We start from the raw sequence: 13,308 nt of genomic DNA, 5'->3' as shown, positions 1-13,308 counted from the left end.
TGTGCAAACAAACCATTTATACAAAACTTTTATACAAAGGTGAGTTAAAATAAAAAAAAACATCAGATGTGAAAAGGTAGGAAACAAAAAATGTTGCAATATAGAGGTGCAAATTATAAGCTACAATTGCTTATTTAGAACCACTCTACTGGTAACACTGATGCGTGCTGTATTTTACTGCTGTGTGGCACTATAGCATGTGCCATTTATTTAAGAAAATCCAAAACAGCATTTGCGCAGAGGTTGACAAAATGTATAAAAACAATTTCTCATTAACCCTTATCTAAATAATAATAACAATCAAATATTCGTTTTATGAGCTCTAATATTCAAATACAGTAGCCTATTATTGAGAAAACAATTAGTTTTGTTTTATTTGCAACATTATTTTCAAACAATGAGAAGGTAATTAGAAACATTTTTATTACAAATATTTGTAGTTGTTATTTATTTACTTTTTCTAAAATATGGTTGGTAAGATTTTTTTAATGTTGGTACAGTAAACCACACAGGGTCCAGGAAAAAAGGTTTTTTTACTTGAAAGAGTGGCATGCATATAAAGGTTAGGACAGTATACCATAGTTTACATTGTTCTTTATTAAAAAAAAACTTTTAAAAGAAAAACAGTTTGATGTATGTTTGTATTGGGTCAAAAATCTTGTATTAGAGTAGATATAATTACTGGCTCTGCCAGGATATTGATGTGATTGCGCAATTGTCCTCGAGTACCGTATTGTGAAAGTTGTAGTGGAATGAATGGTTGTCTGTACAATTTCCTGAAAATGTACATCAGATAACTACATCAGAATTATCCTCCTTTTATTTACATCTATTCATCAAGTTTGTCAGAGATACTCTCCGTTTTCACACTATCAGCATAAATAGTTGTGGGAGGGCCATGTGTCCTTTAAAGCATGTTAACTCAAACCGGCTTTTGTTACAACCTGCTATTTGTGTAGCGCACTTCTATTTGCAGGCCCTCAAAATCTCTGTAAGATCTGAAGTCAACTCACAACCCTCATGCCGAGTCTGGGCTTGTCTTTGACAGGTGTTGGACAAAATGTGTTGCGACTGCTCCAGCCAGACACCACAAATTGTCTTTCGTTTACTTTTCAGCACCCGTGCAGGACGTTACATAATCACAGTCTGGTCATATTTTAATGCCCTCGGACAGTCACGTGCCATCCAGAAATTCACAGCAGTTTATTTTCACTACGTCGAGCGTCAGCCTTTCACCAGATAAAACCAACGGTTCTAGGAAAGGGCTGCTGCATGGTAAGAATCCAAATTCATCCAATAACCTGTCCTCCTCATCTTCCTCTTCTTCCTCCCCTCCGCTTATGGCTCCATGAGTGCAGATGTAATCCTCTGTAATGTCTGTGCTCCTGGTGATCTGGGTTCCGTCAGAGGTGCTGGACTCTTGAGAGAAGCTCTTTTTGTAGGTGCAGATGAAGCTGGAGGGATAAGGAACCTCTTCTACCTCCACGATATCTGGTTCCTCACTCATGCTGGAGTCACACTGGTGGTGGTGGAACTGCATTTCAAGTGACAGAGTCAGTGGCGGGGTTACAGGTGTGGAACAATATAATATATTATGAATAGATTAAATAATGTTTCTAATTTTAAGGTCAACAGTACTATCTCAACGTTTACTGATATTGCCGTTCCATACTGTATTTGTTCCCATTTAAACATTTTTTCTTATGTCAATCCAAACCCTCATTCCTTAAGTAAAACACAGTTTCATACAATATGGTCATATGGTGACTTGGGGCTGTCAGGATTTAAAAATAAAATAAAAGTGGTCCACACGACTCATACACAACATTTCAAGTCTCTGAAGACAAATGAGAAATAGAATTAAATTTAATGTGCTTTTCATTGAACATCGAATATTTTTAATTGTGCCATTTTGATTGGTCACATACGTTTGGAAAGACATGAGGGTGAGTTTTTGTGTGTGTGTGAACAAATACAAAGTATTTTTATGATGCCTACACATGCTGTCTAACAAGCGCTTTATTTTTTGAAATACTGCATTTGTGCACATACCTGCTCAATGGCATACTCCTTTGCACATTTGCTGTTTGCTGGATCTGGAATAACAGTAGGCAGCAGGCACTGACAACAGCTTAAGAATCTATGGAAAAACATTCAAACATACATGGGAGTTTCACAGAAAATAATGCTTGTTTTTTAGATCCAAAACATTCTGCTGTTCCTGACCTTTTCTGGACGGAAGAGAACTGGCAGATGCACAGAAACATTAGGCAGATGAGAAGAACGGCTCCCCCGGCTAAGATCACTAGGGATATTAGTTTTTCAGCTGAAAGATGAGAACATGAGCTCTTATCAAACTGGGCAAAAGAAACATATTCAAGTTTAAATGAAACAAAACAGGCGTCGATTAGGAATAGTCAAGTAAAGTTGTGGATCTGTAATATACTGACAAACAAACAAACACATACAGTCTGTTGGTGTGCAGACCGGAAGGCAAATTCCTCTGGGTCCCTCCCCAGCATCCGTCCAGGCAGTAACCCACAGTTTATAACACTGTCCTGGTGACAAACCGCTGATGGTATACTGTTTCTTTGTATTCTCCACATCTACAATTAAACACAAGCACCACAACAAAGAGCTCATAATAAAGTCATGTTATTTATAATTCTGGTTTAACCAAAATGATGGAATCATTTCATATAGAAATATCTGGACTTGCTACTATCTTTAAAGTTCAGTTTTGCACTAGTACTTGTTTAATGTAATGCGTTACTTACTGTAATGTTTAATATCTTTCGAATCGTCCTCCAGGTAGATGCTGTATTTTCTCAAACAGCCTCTAATCTTGCTTTGAGGGATTTTAGACCATTTCACCTCCAAGCTTTCACTCTCTTTTAAATTTGGTTGGAGCCCGGGACCCTGTTCTGGAACTGTGAAGAGAAACATGGTTATTGTTATTATTGTAAAATGCAATATCCAGAGATTAGGGCATGCATCTTTATGTCATACACATAGGCCTCCAACCTGACTGCCATGTGGAAATGTCTTCAATGGACGCCATTACAGGGCCTGATGAGCGCAGGGCAGTAACTGCACCCTGATAGCATTTTTCAGGTTGTAGATCTGTACAGACACCAAAGCAAAATGTGCAACAAAGAGACGCTCATTATTTGTTTAGGAACTAACAACAACTGTAAATCATTCTTCACATAGATCAATGTGCAAATTTTGGTTTAAAATTAATATTAAACTTGCCTGTAATGTTAGCTGTGGTATCCACCACTCTGATCCACTGAATCTTTTCTTTAGCGCCAACTGGATACCAGTGCACTACATACTCAGTTCTATTGCCTGCAATAGCAATCATCGGCCAGAAGAGGGCAATACTTTTATTTGAGAGAATACGTGACACTATACGTAGAACTAAACCTGCAAAAACAAAGCAACAGAATTATTAATTTTGCTTGATTTATCATATGCATTGAGTCATGTTTCACATTAAAGTGATGGTTCACTCAATAAGGAAAATCCTGGCATCATTTACTCACCATCTTGTCATTTCAAACCTGTATGACTTTCTTTCTTCCACAGAACACAAAAGAAGATATTTTGAAGAATGATGTTAACTGGCACCAATTCACTTGCATTGGTTTTCTGTCCATTCAATAGAAGTGAATGGGGGCCAGTGCTGTTCGGTTACCAACTTTCTTCAAAATATTTTCTTTTGTGTTGTGTTCTGCGGAAGGAAGGAAGTCATACAGGTTTGAAATGACAAGAGGGTGAGTAGCCTAAATAATGACAGTTTGTTTTTTTCATTTTTGGGTGAACTATCCCTTTAAATCTGAGTGAAGCTACACTACACTTTTGTGACTCGATGTTCAAAATGGGTTTCTATTGCATTGCTGGAAAAAATGGCTGAATACCAAGCAAGTGTGTACTCCTCTTTGCTTACCTGGAGAGCGTAACTCAATAAATTTAGCAGGTGATTGACCCTTCAAGTTAATGGCAGACACTGAGACTGAACAGGGATGGCAACAGATAATATGACTGGTAATGTTGGAGGCCACAGTGGTTGAGTTCATCTTCTTCTGCGTCTGGACACTTATATTATATCTTTGAATCTTTCCTTTGGCTTCTGATTTGCTCAGTTTCTAAAACAAAGCATAAATGAATAATTTACTTTTTATCATAATGCACCGATTCTCACATTTGTGTTAATATTTTCATATCACATCCATCATTGTCAACTTTACTTCTTAAAACAAAAATTTTGGTTGATAAAGGATTTTGCATGTGTGATTCAACAAAATATAATCAATAAAATATAATCTGTTATTATAATGTTTCACGGTGGTGAAAATTCTAAAGATGTAGCAAAAATGTTTAATAACCTTTCTGCAGTCCTAATTCTGTGTTTGTAATAGGAGCTATATTTGCAAAAATAAATATTTAACATGACAGTACACAATATTATTGCATCTGATAGTGTCAACAAATGTATCTTTTGTTGACGCTATCAAATGTAACAAGGAAAAAGTGAGCAAAAACACATTTTATGAGAACCTGGAGGCTTAGCCAAAACATATGAATTCCCCTAAACATCAATAATTATCCAAAACAATTTTCTGTACATTCATGTCTAATGAATCAGTGCTGGATCAATTGAATTCTTCCGAATGCACATCAAACAAACCGTCACTGTGTCATTAACATGACAAAAGAAACACCTCTAAAAGAATGAGTTCTCAAATCCATCATTTCCTCTAAGCCCCTGCTCGGTTTTTTGTAAACTGAAACTTGAACGGTGGCTATCTTTTGGTTTCAGGCTAACACTGTTTGGGAAGATGCAATTCACACTGTGCAAGCCATTGGTTTGACCTTTAAAAGTGAGAAATGTTTGGGGGATGGTGTCCATAGATCTGTCCACAGAATACAATACATGTGCCCTTGAGTTAAACAATGCAGATGGTGAATATTGGTTGGTGAAGTGTTGTTGGTTACTTGCCTTCCAAAATATTCTGAAACACGTTTCAGATTTTGGCTCCTGGATGTACCAGACATCAAGTGGCTTGTCAGGAGCTAAATAAGGAGAGATCACGCAAAAACAAAACAATAGAAACATTTATTTAACATTCACTTTATATGGATTTTCCAAAAGACATGTCAATTGAGCATAACCTCTTCATTTCTACTAAATTAGCTGTTTTTAAAGATATCTGTTGTTTTTCTAAAGTTACTTTTTAAAGCAAGACATTTGAATTACCACTACGTGAGCATTACAAACTTGTGGTTATATGACACACATTCTTTTTGATAAACGCTTTAATCTTTAAACCTTTCATAAACACCTGTAACGTGCGGACAAAAAGCGTTCCAATCCTACGTCACTAGAGTCATCTTATCTAACACCATCTTAGTTCTAAAGCACTCTTACCAGAACACAACATTCATTTGACTCCCCTTACAACTTCTGCCTGTTTTTAAAGTACACACGCAAACTGCCTTTGAAATCCCACACTGCCCATTTTAACAAAATTTTACAAATTAGTTGTATGAGCAATATTATGTCATTACTTACCTTCCTCTTTGGTTTCTGCTTCTTTTGCCCGACTCCAGTCGCTCCATAGGCCCACTGTATGATTTATTTTTCTTCTGATCTGGAACTCGTATGTGGTATATGGGCGCAGTGATGATATGTTCAAACTTCTCCCAGCGTAAGTCTGTAAAGAAAAACAGTACAATTGGATGTGTTGTTAACGGACCATTTGTTAATGACTTTCATTTATCGCTCTGGCATATATATAGATATAGGACTCTCTCAATGTGGATAATATGCTTACTTCATCGTAATTGCTTTGTAAAGCATTGCATAGAATGATTGTGCACAAATATCTGCACCGACAGTGGCACCAGGTTAGCAAAAATACTTTTTCTTTAAGCAAATTTTTAAAGGTCCAGTGTATGAAATTTAGCGGCATTGCAACCAATGGCTCACTCCCCCCCTCCCTTTCGTAGCACTACGGCAACTGAAACAGCACAAAGATTTCGTCACGTTTTCGCTTCTTTGTCGAAGGAGAGAACGTATTTACGAAACGAGCTCTGTTGAGCAGTTTGTCCATTTAGGTCTACTGTAGAAACAACATGACGAATTCCATCCAAGGGGACCCGCGGTCTACTGTATGTAGATCGAAATAGCACATTCTAAGAAAATAAAAACATAACGCCTCATTATGTAAGGTCTTTATACACCTCTGCATTTCTGTACCGATAGATCCTCCAAAAAAGTACACATTGGACCTTAAAAATACTCCACCGATCCATTGGGCAAATAAACTGATAACCCATCCCTAAACTCATGTCATTGGTTGGATCTTGCCAAAATTGATCTAAACCTTTTTTCATTTTGTATTAAAACAAATGGAGATCTTAGGCAGAATGTAAACACTTCTGAAAATCTTTCTGAAACACATTCAGTCACACAGAATAATGAAAAGATACATTGTGGGAAGAAGAGCACCGAGTCAGTGGTTCAGTTTCTTAATGATAAGGGCAAAGAAAAACCCCTTTCTTGACATTTCATGTTCCAGGTTTGAGTCATCATGGAGGGCTTGCGGTCTGACAACCCAACTAATCTGTGAGGTTTTGTGGGTTTTGCCTGTCATCATGAATTATCTGCAACTCTGCATTTTGCTTTACCAACTTTACCAAAACAGATGACTGATAGATCCGGAGATAAAATTAAGCGGAATGACTATGATTTTGTAACTGAAGATGGTCTGATCAGTATCATACTTTGAACATCCAAGTTTTATTACGCATGACATTTTGCTGTACCTTATGGCAATGCAAAAGTCATGGGTTCAATTTTAGGGAAAACTTATACTAATAAAATGTGTGCTTTAAATGCACTGCAAGTCGATTTGTGTATAAGTTAATGATAAAAATTCTGGGTTATATTCAACCTAGTGTTGTGTCAAAAAGGGACAAGCCCAAGCGTTGGGTTGTATAATAACCTATGCGGAGTTTCAACCCAAAAATGCTGGGTTGGTTTAACCCATTGTTGGGTCAAATATAAACATTTTCTGGGATAATTTATCCCAGTGGTTGGGTTTGTCCCTTTTTGACCCAGTGTTGGGTGGAACATAATAATGAATAACATTTTAGAATCAGACGTTGTACCTCGAGGCTCTCCCAGATCTGATGTTTCACTCTGTATTTGACTTCAACCAAGTTCATGCTGTGATTGTCTGTGCGTAGGTGGCACCGTCGGGAGAAACATTCGACATGACTGATATTAGGCCTTGAGGGTTTTACTGTAAATAAACAGAAAAGTAATTCAGCATTTTCATTCCACTACTTAACAGCAAATATATACTAAATAGGTCAGTCAAAACAATTTTAGTGCTGTTTGTGGTAACAATAACCTCAGTAGGTTTGTGTAAACCCAACCGATTCTGTAAAGGTGACCTATTTTTTTAATGAAATCCCCCAACCCATAGCACTATCTCTTAAGCAGGTGTAAGACAACAAAACAAGCGATAAGTGAGTAAAATGTTATTTCGAGTTTTTGTATATATGAGTAAATTTTATTTGCACTTTGATTTAAAGGTGCAGTGAACTGGCCGTTTTTATTGTTTTATACTATTGTCTGATGTCTACTTATGACGTTTGCGTGGTTTTTACATTCGAAAACATCAAAATCAATAAGTAATACGCTATTTTCTACCCTGGTTTTGAGGTCAGCTGGAGAAACGCTCGGTTTTAATGGGCGTGCCGCATAGAAGACTTGGAAGTAAACGCCCACTGCTATGATTGGATAGCAGCTTGCGTAGTTGACTTAGTTGGAGCCTTCTGTGAATTTGGTTAGACACGTAACGTTACGTAACGTGATTTTACTCAAATTTACGGACTTATTTCCCGGATGTGATGGCAAGGCTTTGCGTATAGTTTGTATAGCCTATAGTTGTATGGTGTTTAGTGATATATGACTTGTTCAAGGAATCCGCGTTGAAATGAAGCGAACAAACGCTCAATGTTTTCCCCACGTGAGCTGGAATGTCTTTAAAAATGAACTTCAACCACACATTCCTACTGTCGGAATCGGAAGGAAGGTTATGCAGCGACTGTGATCTCTGTCATAGATAGGTGCATTCCAGGACCTGCCGTTCGCTGAGCCTCGTGTCAATAACAGTTGTTATTTCAGTAACAAGGGCTTTTTCAGGTCTGACACTTACAGGATGTTCGCTTGAATACGATTCCCTCTTATATAACAAAAGCTCGGGTTAAAATTGTGGTCCTAGTTCACTGCACCTTTAAACATTTCTGTGGTAACCCACTGCGTAGCCCACCGCACGAAACACTTACATGAGAACATAACCGTGGAAATTTCACACTTTACAAAGGAAAACCATAAAAGCACGCAATCCGGAGACATTTTAACCATCTACACAGTGCACAAAAAAGAGTTTGGCTTTGATTTCAAGTCGAACAGCATTTTTTGCTTTGTATGAACAAAAATTTGCTTTCGCTGTAACCGTTGCATTTAGATAGGACGTAATGCAAACTCTGCCATTTTAAAGGTTAAAAGAATACGGATTACAAATTAAAGAGAAAAAGTTATCATAAATTATTTTTAACAAATTTAAATATTTCAAATTAAGTTAATGCATTAGCTAACATGAACAAACAACAATATTTCTACAGCATTTATTAATCTTAGTTTATGTTCATTTTGAAGCATTTACTTTTACATGTTAATATCAAAAGTTGTAACATTAGTTAATGCACCATGAACTAACATGAATAATTGTACTGATATAAACTAACATGAACAAGAATTAATACATTCTGAAAAACTATTGCTCATTGTTAGTTCATGTTGTTATTTAAAGCGATACTTCACCCAAAAATGAAAATTCTGTCATTATTTACTCACCCTCAGATTGTTCCAAGCCTGTAAAAGTTTGTAATATCTTTGTTCTGCTGAACACACAGGAAGATATCTGGAAGATTGTCAAATCTCACCCCCCATTGACTCCCATAGTATTTATTTTCCCTACTATGGCAGTAGATGGTGGGTGAGATCTGACATTCTTTCAAATTTCTTTCTGTGTGTTCAGCAAAACAAAGAAATTTATACAGGTTTGTATACAATTTTTTTTACAGGAACAATCTAAGGATGAGTAATTGATGACAGAATTTTTGGTTGCACTTTATTTTACAGTACGTGTACCTACTGTATAGTGTACTTACAGTGTACTTACCTAAGAAAGAACTGGGTAGTATAAGGTAACTACATTGTATAAGTATAGGTTTAGGGGTAGGTTCAGGGTTAGTACCTAGTTATTACCCAGTTATTATATTTACTGTAATAAGTACACAGTATGTACAAGGGAAACAGGACTGTAAAATAAAGTGCTACCGAATTTTCATTTTAGGGTGAAGTACAGTATCCCTTTAATTAATTTCCTAATGTTAAAAAATTCAACCTTAATGTAAAGTGTCAATTCTGTCAATACATTTTTACCTATGTTGCTGAGGATGAAGTTGTGTGGACCTGATACATTTGATCCCAGGCCATTTGAGATATTGAGCCTCAAAGTGAGTTGTGACATTGAACCAATGATGGGGAATGTGGCAAAACAAAATCTTGAAGAGTTCATCACACTCCTGTAGAAGTGGGGAGGGCCACCTAGTACCCTGTTAAAACAAATTTACATAATTTAGCATTCAAAAGTTCAATGTAAAAGAAATATTAAAGACTCTTGTTTGTCATATGATTTGAAAACTCAAAGATCTTCCTTGGAATGGTGATCTGACGACTATTTTGAACTAACCATAACTGACATGTGGTCAGGATCTTGGTATCCCTTCCTACTTTCCAAGTGCATGTGACATTGCCAGATTCTGTTTTTCGAATGCAGGTCAGGTTTTGTGGAATGTCTGGTGGATCTGAAAAAGACATTCACATGACTGTGTCACACACGGAATTTGCTTAAATAACATCACTTTGAATGTTATGCAGGCAACTACTGTAAGTTTCAGCTTCTCATCACATTTGTCCACTAGTCCGAATAATTTCATGACAGCTGTCATGGTTTTAGTTTCAGATGACATGACACTTGGTTTTGTTTACCTCTCAGATCATATTTTGGCACGGAGGTTATGCATAAAAACTCAACTGGCTTCATTCTATGCATGTAAAAGCCTTGTTTTAAAAAATAAAGTTTCCACACATCTTACCAATTAAATGCTGAGACTTTTTCAATCATTTCAGTAAGACATTTCCCTGACATTTAAAAATATATATTTTTTTATGATTTCCTGCAAATAACTTTCACTGCTAAATCCAGCTTTGCCACGAAGAGTAAAATTAAAGAAATATTACAGAAAGTTAGAAAGTCTGTGCGCTTACATCCTGGAGCGATGTCAATTCCACAAGGTTCTGGGTCTTTCTTACATTTGCAGGTGAAGATGCTCAACTTTGTTAAATTCTTAACATTCACAGACACCACATTTAAATCTGGTGATTGTTCATGCTTAATTTGTTCACCGTCTCGAAAAATGATTTTTGGGCATATCTTGTTAAAGAAACAGGAGACTGTTAAATCGGAACCTACGAGGACTTCTTTGCCTATGTTTGAGCGGGCAGTGCACACTGGATCTGCAAGAATACAGAATACATACATAAAAACAGTACAGAAGCATCAAAATGAATTTCATGATGATAGACTCAAATGAATGTCTCAAGGCACAGAGGTGTCGTTCACTCCATTAGAAATAGACTAGTTGTTTGGTTACCAACAGTGTTCAAAATATACTTTGTATTCCGCAGAAGAAAGAAATTCATACAAATTGATACAATTCACTCAAGTTTGGAATGACATAAGGGAATATGATGAAATGAATTATTTTATTTTTAAGACATTTTTTATATTTATATAGCTTAGATAGTACAATGCTCGGGGTCCACTGAGACAACCGGTGCAGACAAGATTTTTATATTTAGATGAACTGTCCCTTTAAAGGAACAGTTTACCCTAGTTTAATATAGTAAAAGTAAAGTAACCAAGAAGTAACTTTTTTGATGGATTTGTATTACCACAGTTTGAATGCAGTCATCATGGTTAAATAATAGATACTACAGTGTCACCATGGTAAATTTATGGTTAGCTATATGTACTACAAACATAACCAATAAAAACTATGGTTACTAGTTAAATCATTTTCGTAAGGGATATTTCACAATAGCATCAACAACAAAAAAACACAGTATCCTGATACTGTGGTTAAACTATGAAACAATTACTTAAATGCAACGTAAATAAATAGCTATGTCATAGCCTAATTATGTCAATGCACATGCCATTCACTTTCTCGCTGCTTGTGCTGGTTTCAATAACACATTCGTAAGTGTAAATAATAATAATAATAATAATATCTTACTTCCATGTGCACCTGCAGCCAGGATTAAAAGAAAAACGACGAGCATCAGCCATGCACATTCAGGAGACATTGGGCTCAAGCTGCAGATCAGGCAAACTCAGAAAGTTCATCACCCCTCGTGATCTGCGGGCAATATGCGGATTCTTAGTGGATTGGTAACACACCCTCCATACTTTATTCCCATCTTTAGAAATTCAACTCGCATGATAAATAAGAAAGATCGGTAATACTATATTCAAGACCACAAACGCTCATTTAAATCAACGAAACGCCCGTAGAGTGCACACGTTCAGCTCCGCTCATTATCATGGCACGGATGTAGTTTGACGCGTCGCTATCTACAGGCTATTAAAGTAGTAGCCTACTCAGCGCTTAAAGCCAGTATGTTATCATAGTGGGGTAAAACACAACGTTGTACTTACCCCTGCCCATGGGACAGAAATGTTGAGTTTGGTCATTTGCGCTGATGGTGTGTTTTAACGCGGCGGTGAAACGCTTCAAGCGCATCTCCTCCCTCTCCTCAACTGAGAAGTGAGAGGGCAAGACAACATACGTAACGTGAAATGAGTAATGAGTCTGTATGCTCCTGCACTTTGTATACAGTTACCTGTGTCATCATGTATGCACAAATGTCATATTTTGTTTGGATCTTAAAGAAAGTCCGTTTAAACAGCCAAACGCCCTTAACATTAAATAGGCGAGGTGTAACTTTTCCGGTGTTTAAGACTAAAAACAAAAAAAACTTCATTACTCAGTGGGCAACACCATACTTATGAAACCTTAGCTATAAAACATAAATGAATTTTACATACAAAAAATATGATCTAATAGCAATACATTCCTACTCATTAATTTGTATTTCTTTTATTGTATTGTGTCGAACAAGATTCCTCGTCAAGGAAAAACAATGTAGGCCTAACTAATAGATACCACTTACTCATCTCTTTAGCCTTCTGAGAGATAAAGTTTTACCAATATCAGCCAATTATGACAAAACAGTAAGTCAAAGCAACTTATGAATAGAATTTAAAAGGAAAATGATCTATTTTGAACTATTATTGTTTCGCACGTCATTAGACTATCTGGGATGCAAAACAATGTCAATTTCCAAAAAGTCATTTGCAACAGGACAGGGGTTTCATTTTTCTACATGTAAAGGTCGAAGGTTTTTTTTTACCAAGTTGTGGTGATACGTGGTACTTCTCTCAGCCTGTACAAGTATTTCTTCCTGTTTTACACATATTGCAAATGCAATATAAATCTTAACATGAACTCACACAACATGCACGTATTTTAACATTTGGTGTCTTGTTTAGAATCAGAAAAAAGCCAAAGACTTTTGTAAGGTATAAGGCTGGCACCCTCAACCCTCTCCCCATACCCCACACATTATCTCATCATGTGTCATCAATAACACAATACTAAAGTGGAAATTTGCTATGATATCATTTATGGAGAGATCATGACACGTGCTGTGAATGAGCTCTCGAGATGTTGAACTGTATTCTTAAGAGTGATATAAGAAATTTCTCAGGAAGTTTTAAAAACAGCTTTGTGGTGCAGGTGTCTCTGCAGGGCATCATGGTGTGTCTAACTGTTTACAGAAATAAACCTCTTGAGACCCACTGGCTAATTGCACATGGCAAAAATAACATACTAGGTTAACAAGGTTCGACACGCCAAATGCAGATTTACAAGGTTTGAACTGACTCAGATTGTGATAATGATAATAAACAGAAACGTTTCTGCATGTAAAAATGCATGTAATGGATTTCATTTCAGTGATTTTCAGTGATTCCAAGAGAAAGAACAGTGAGCAAAGATGATTAAAATCACTATATTGCCTTAAACTATAGCCATAAA

General features: G+C 36.5%; 1 protein-coding gene across 1 annotated transcript; it reads right to left on the bottom strand.

Annotated features, from left to right (window-relative positions):
- Positions 1-386: 386 nt before the first annotated feature.
- il12rb2 (interleukin 12 receptor, beta 2a) lies at positions 387-11,988 on the bottom strand. Its single transcript, XM_057338188.1, has 16 exons — positions 11,868-11,988; positions 11,446-11,568; positions 10,415-10,663; positions 9,837-9,951; positions 9,527-9,699; positions 7,180-7,313; positions 5,579-5,720; positions 5,006-5,079; positions 3,953-4,151; positions 3,256-3,429; positions 3,025-3,123; positions 2,778-2,930; positions 2,469-2,606; positions 2,227-2,326; positions 2,053-2,140; positions 387-1,534 (listed from the first exon to the last, which is right to left on the bottom strand). Exons 2-16 carry the CDS (start codon positions 11,513-11,515, stop codon positions 1,175-1,177), a joined length of 2,268 nt encoding a protein of 755 aa, XP_057194171.1. The 5' UTR covers positions 11,516-11,568; positions 11,868-11,988; the 3' UTR covers positions 387-1,174.
- Positions 11,989-13,308: the final 1,320 nt, after the last annotated feature.

Source organism: Triplophysa rosa, linkage group LG7, assembly GCF_024868665.1.
Source record: "Triplophysa rosa linkage group LG7, Trosa_1v2, whole genome shotgun sequence".
Taxonomy (NCBI): Eukaryota; Metazoa; Chordata; class Actinopteri; order Cypriniformes; family Nemacheilidae; genus Triplophysa; species Triplophysa rosa.
The sequence above is the reverse complement of the archived record's forward strand: the minus strand, read 5'-3'. Positions and strand labels throughout refer to the sequence as shown.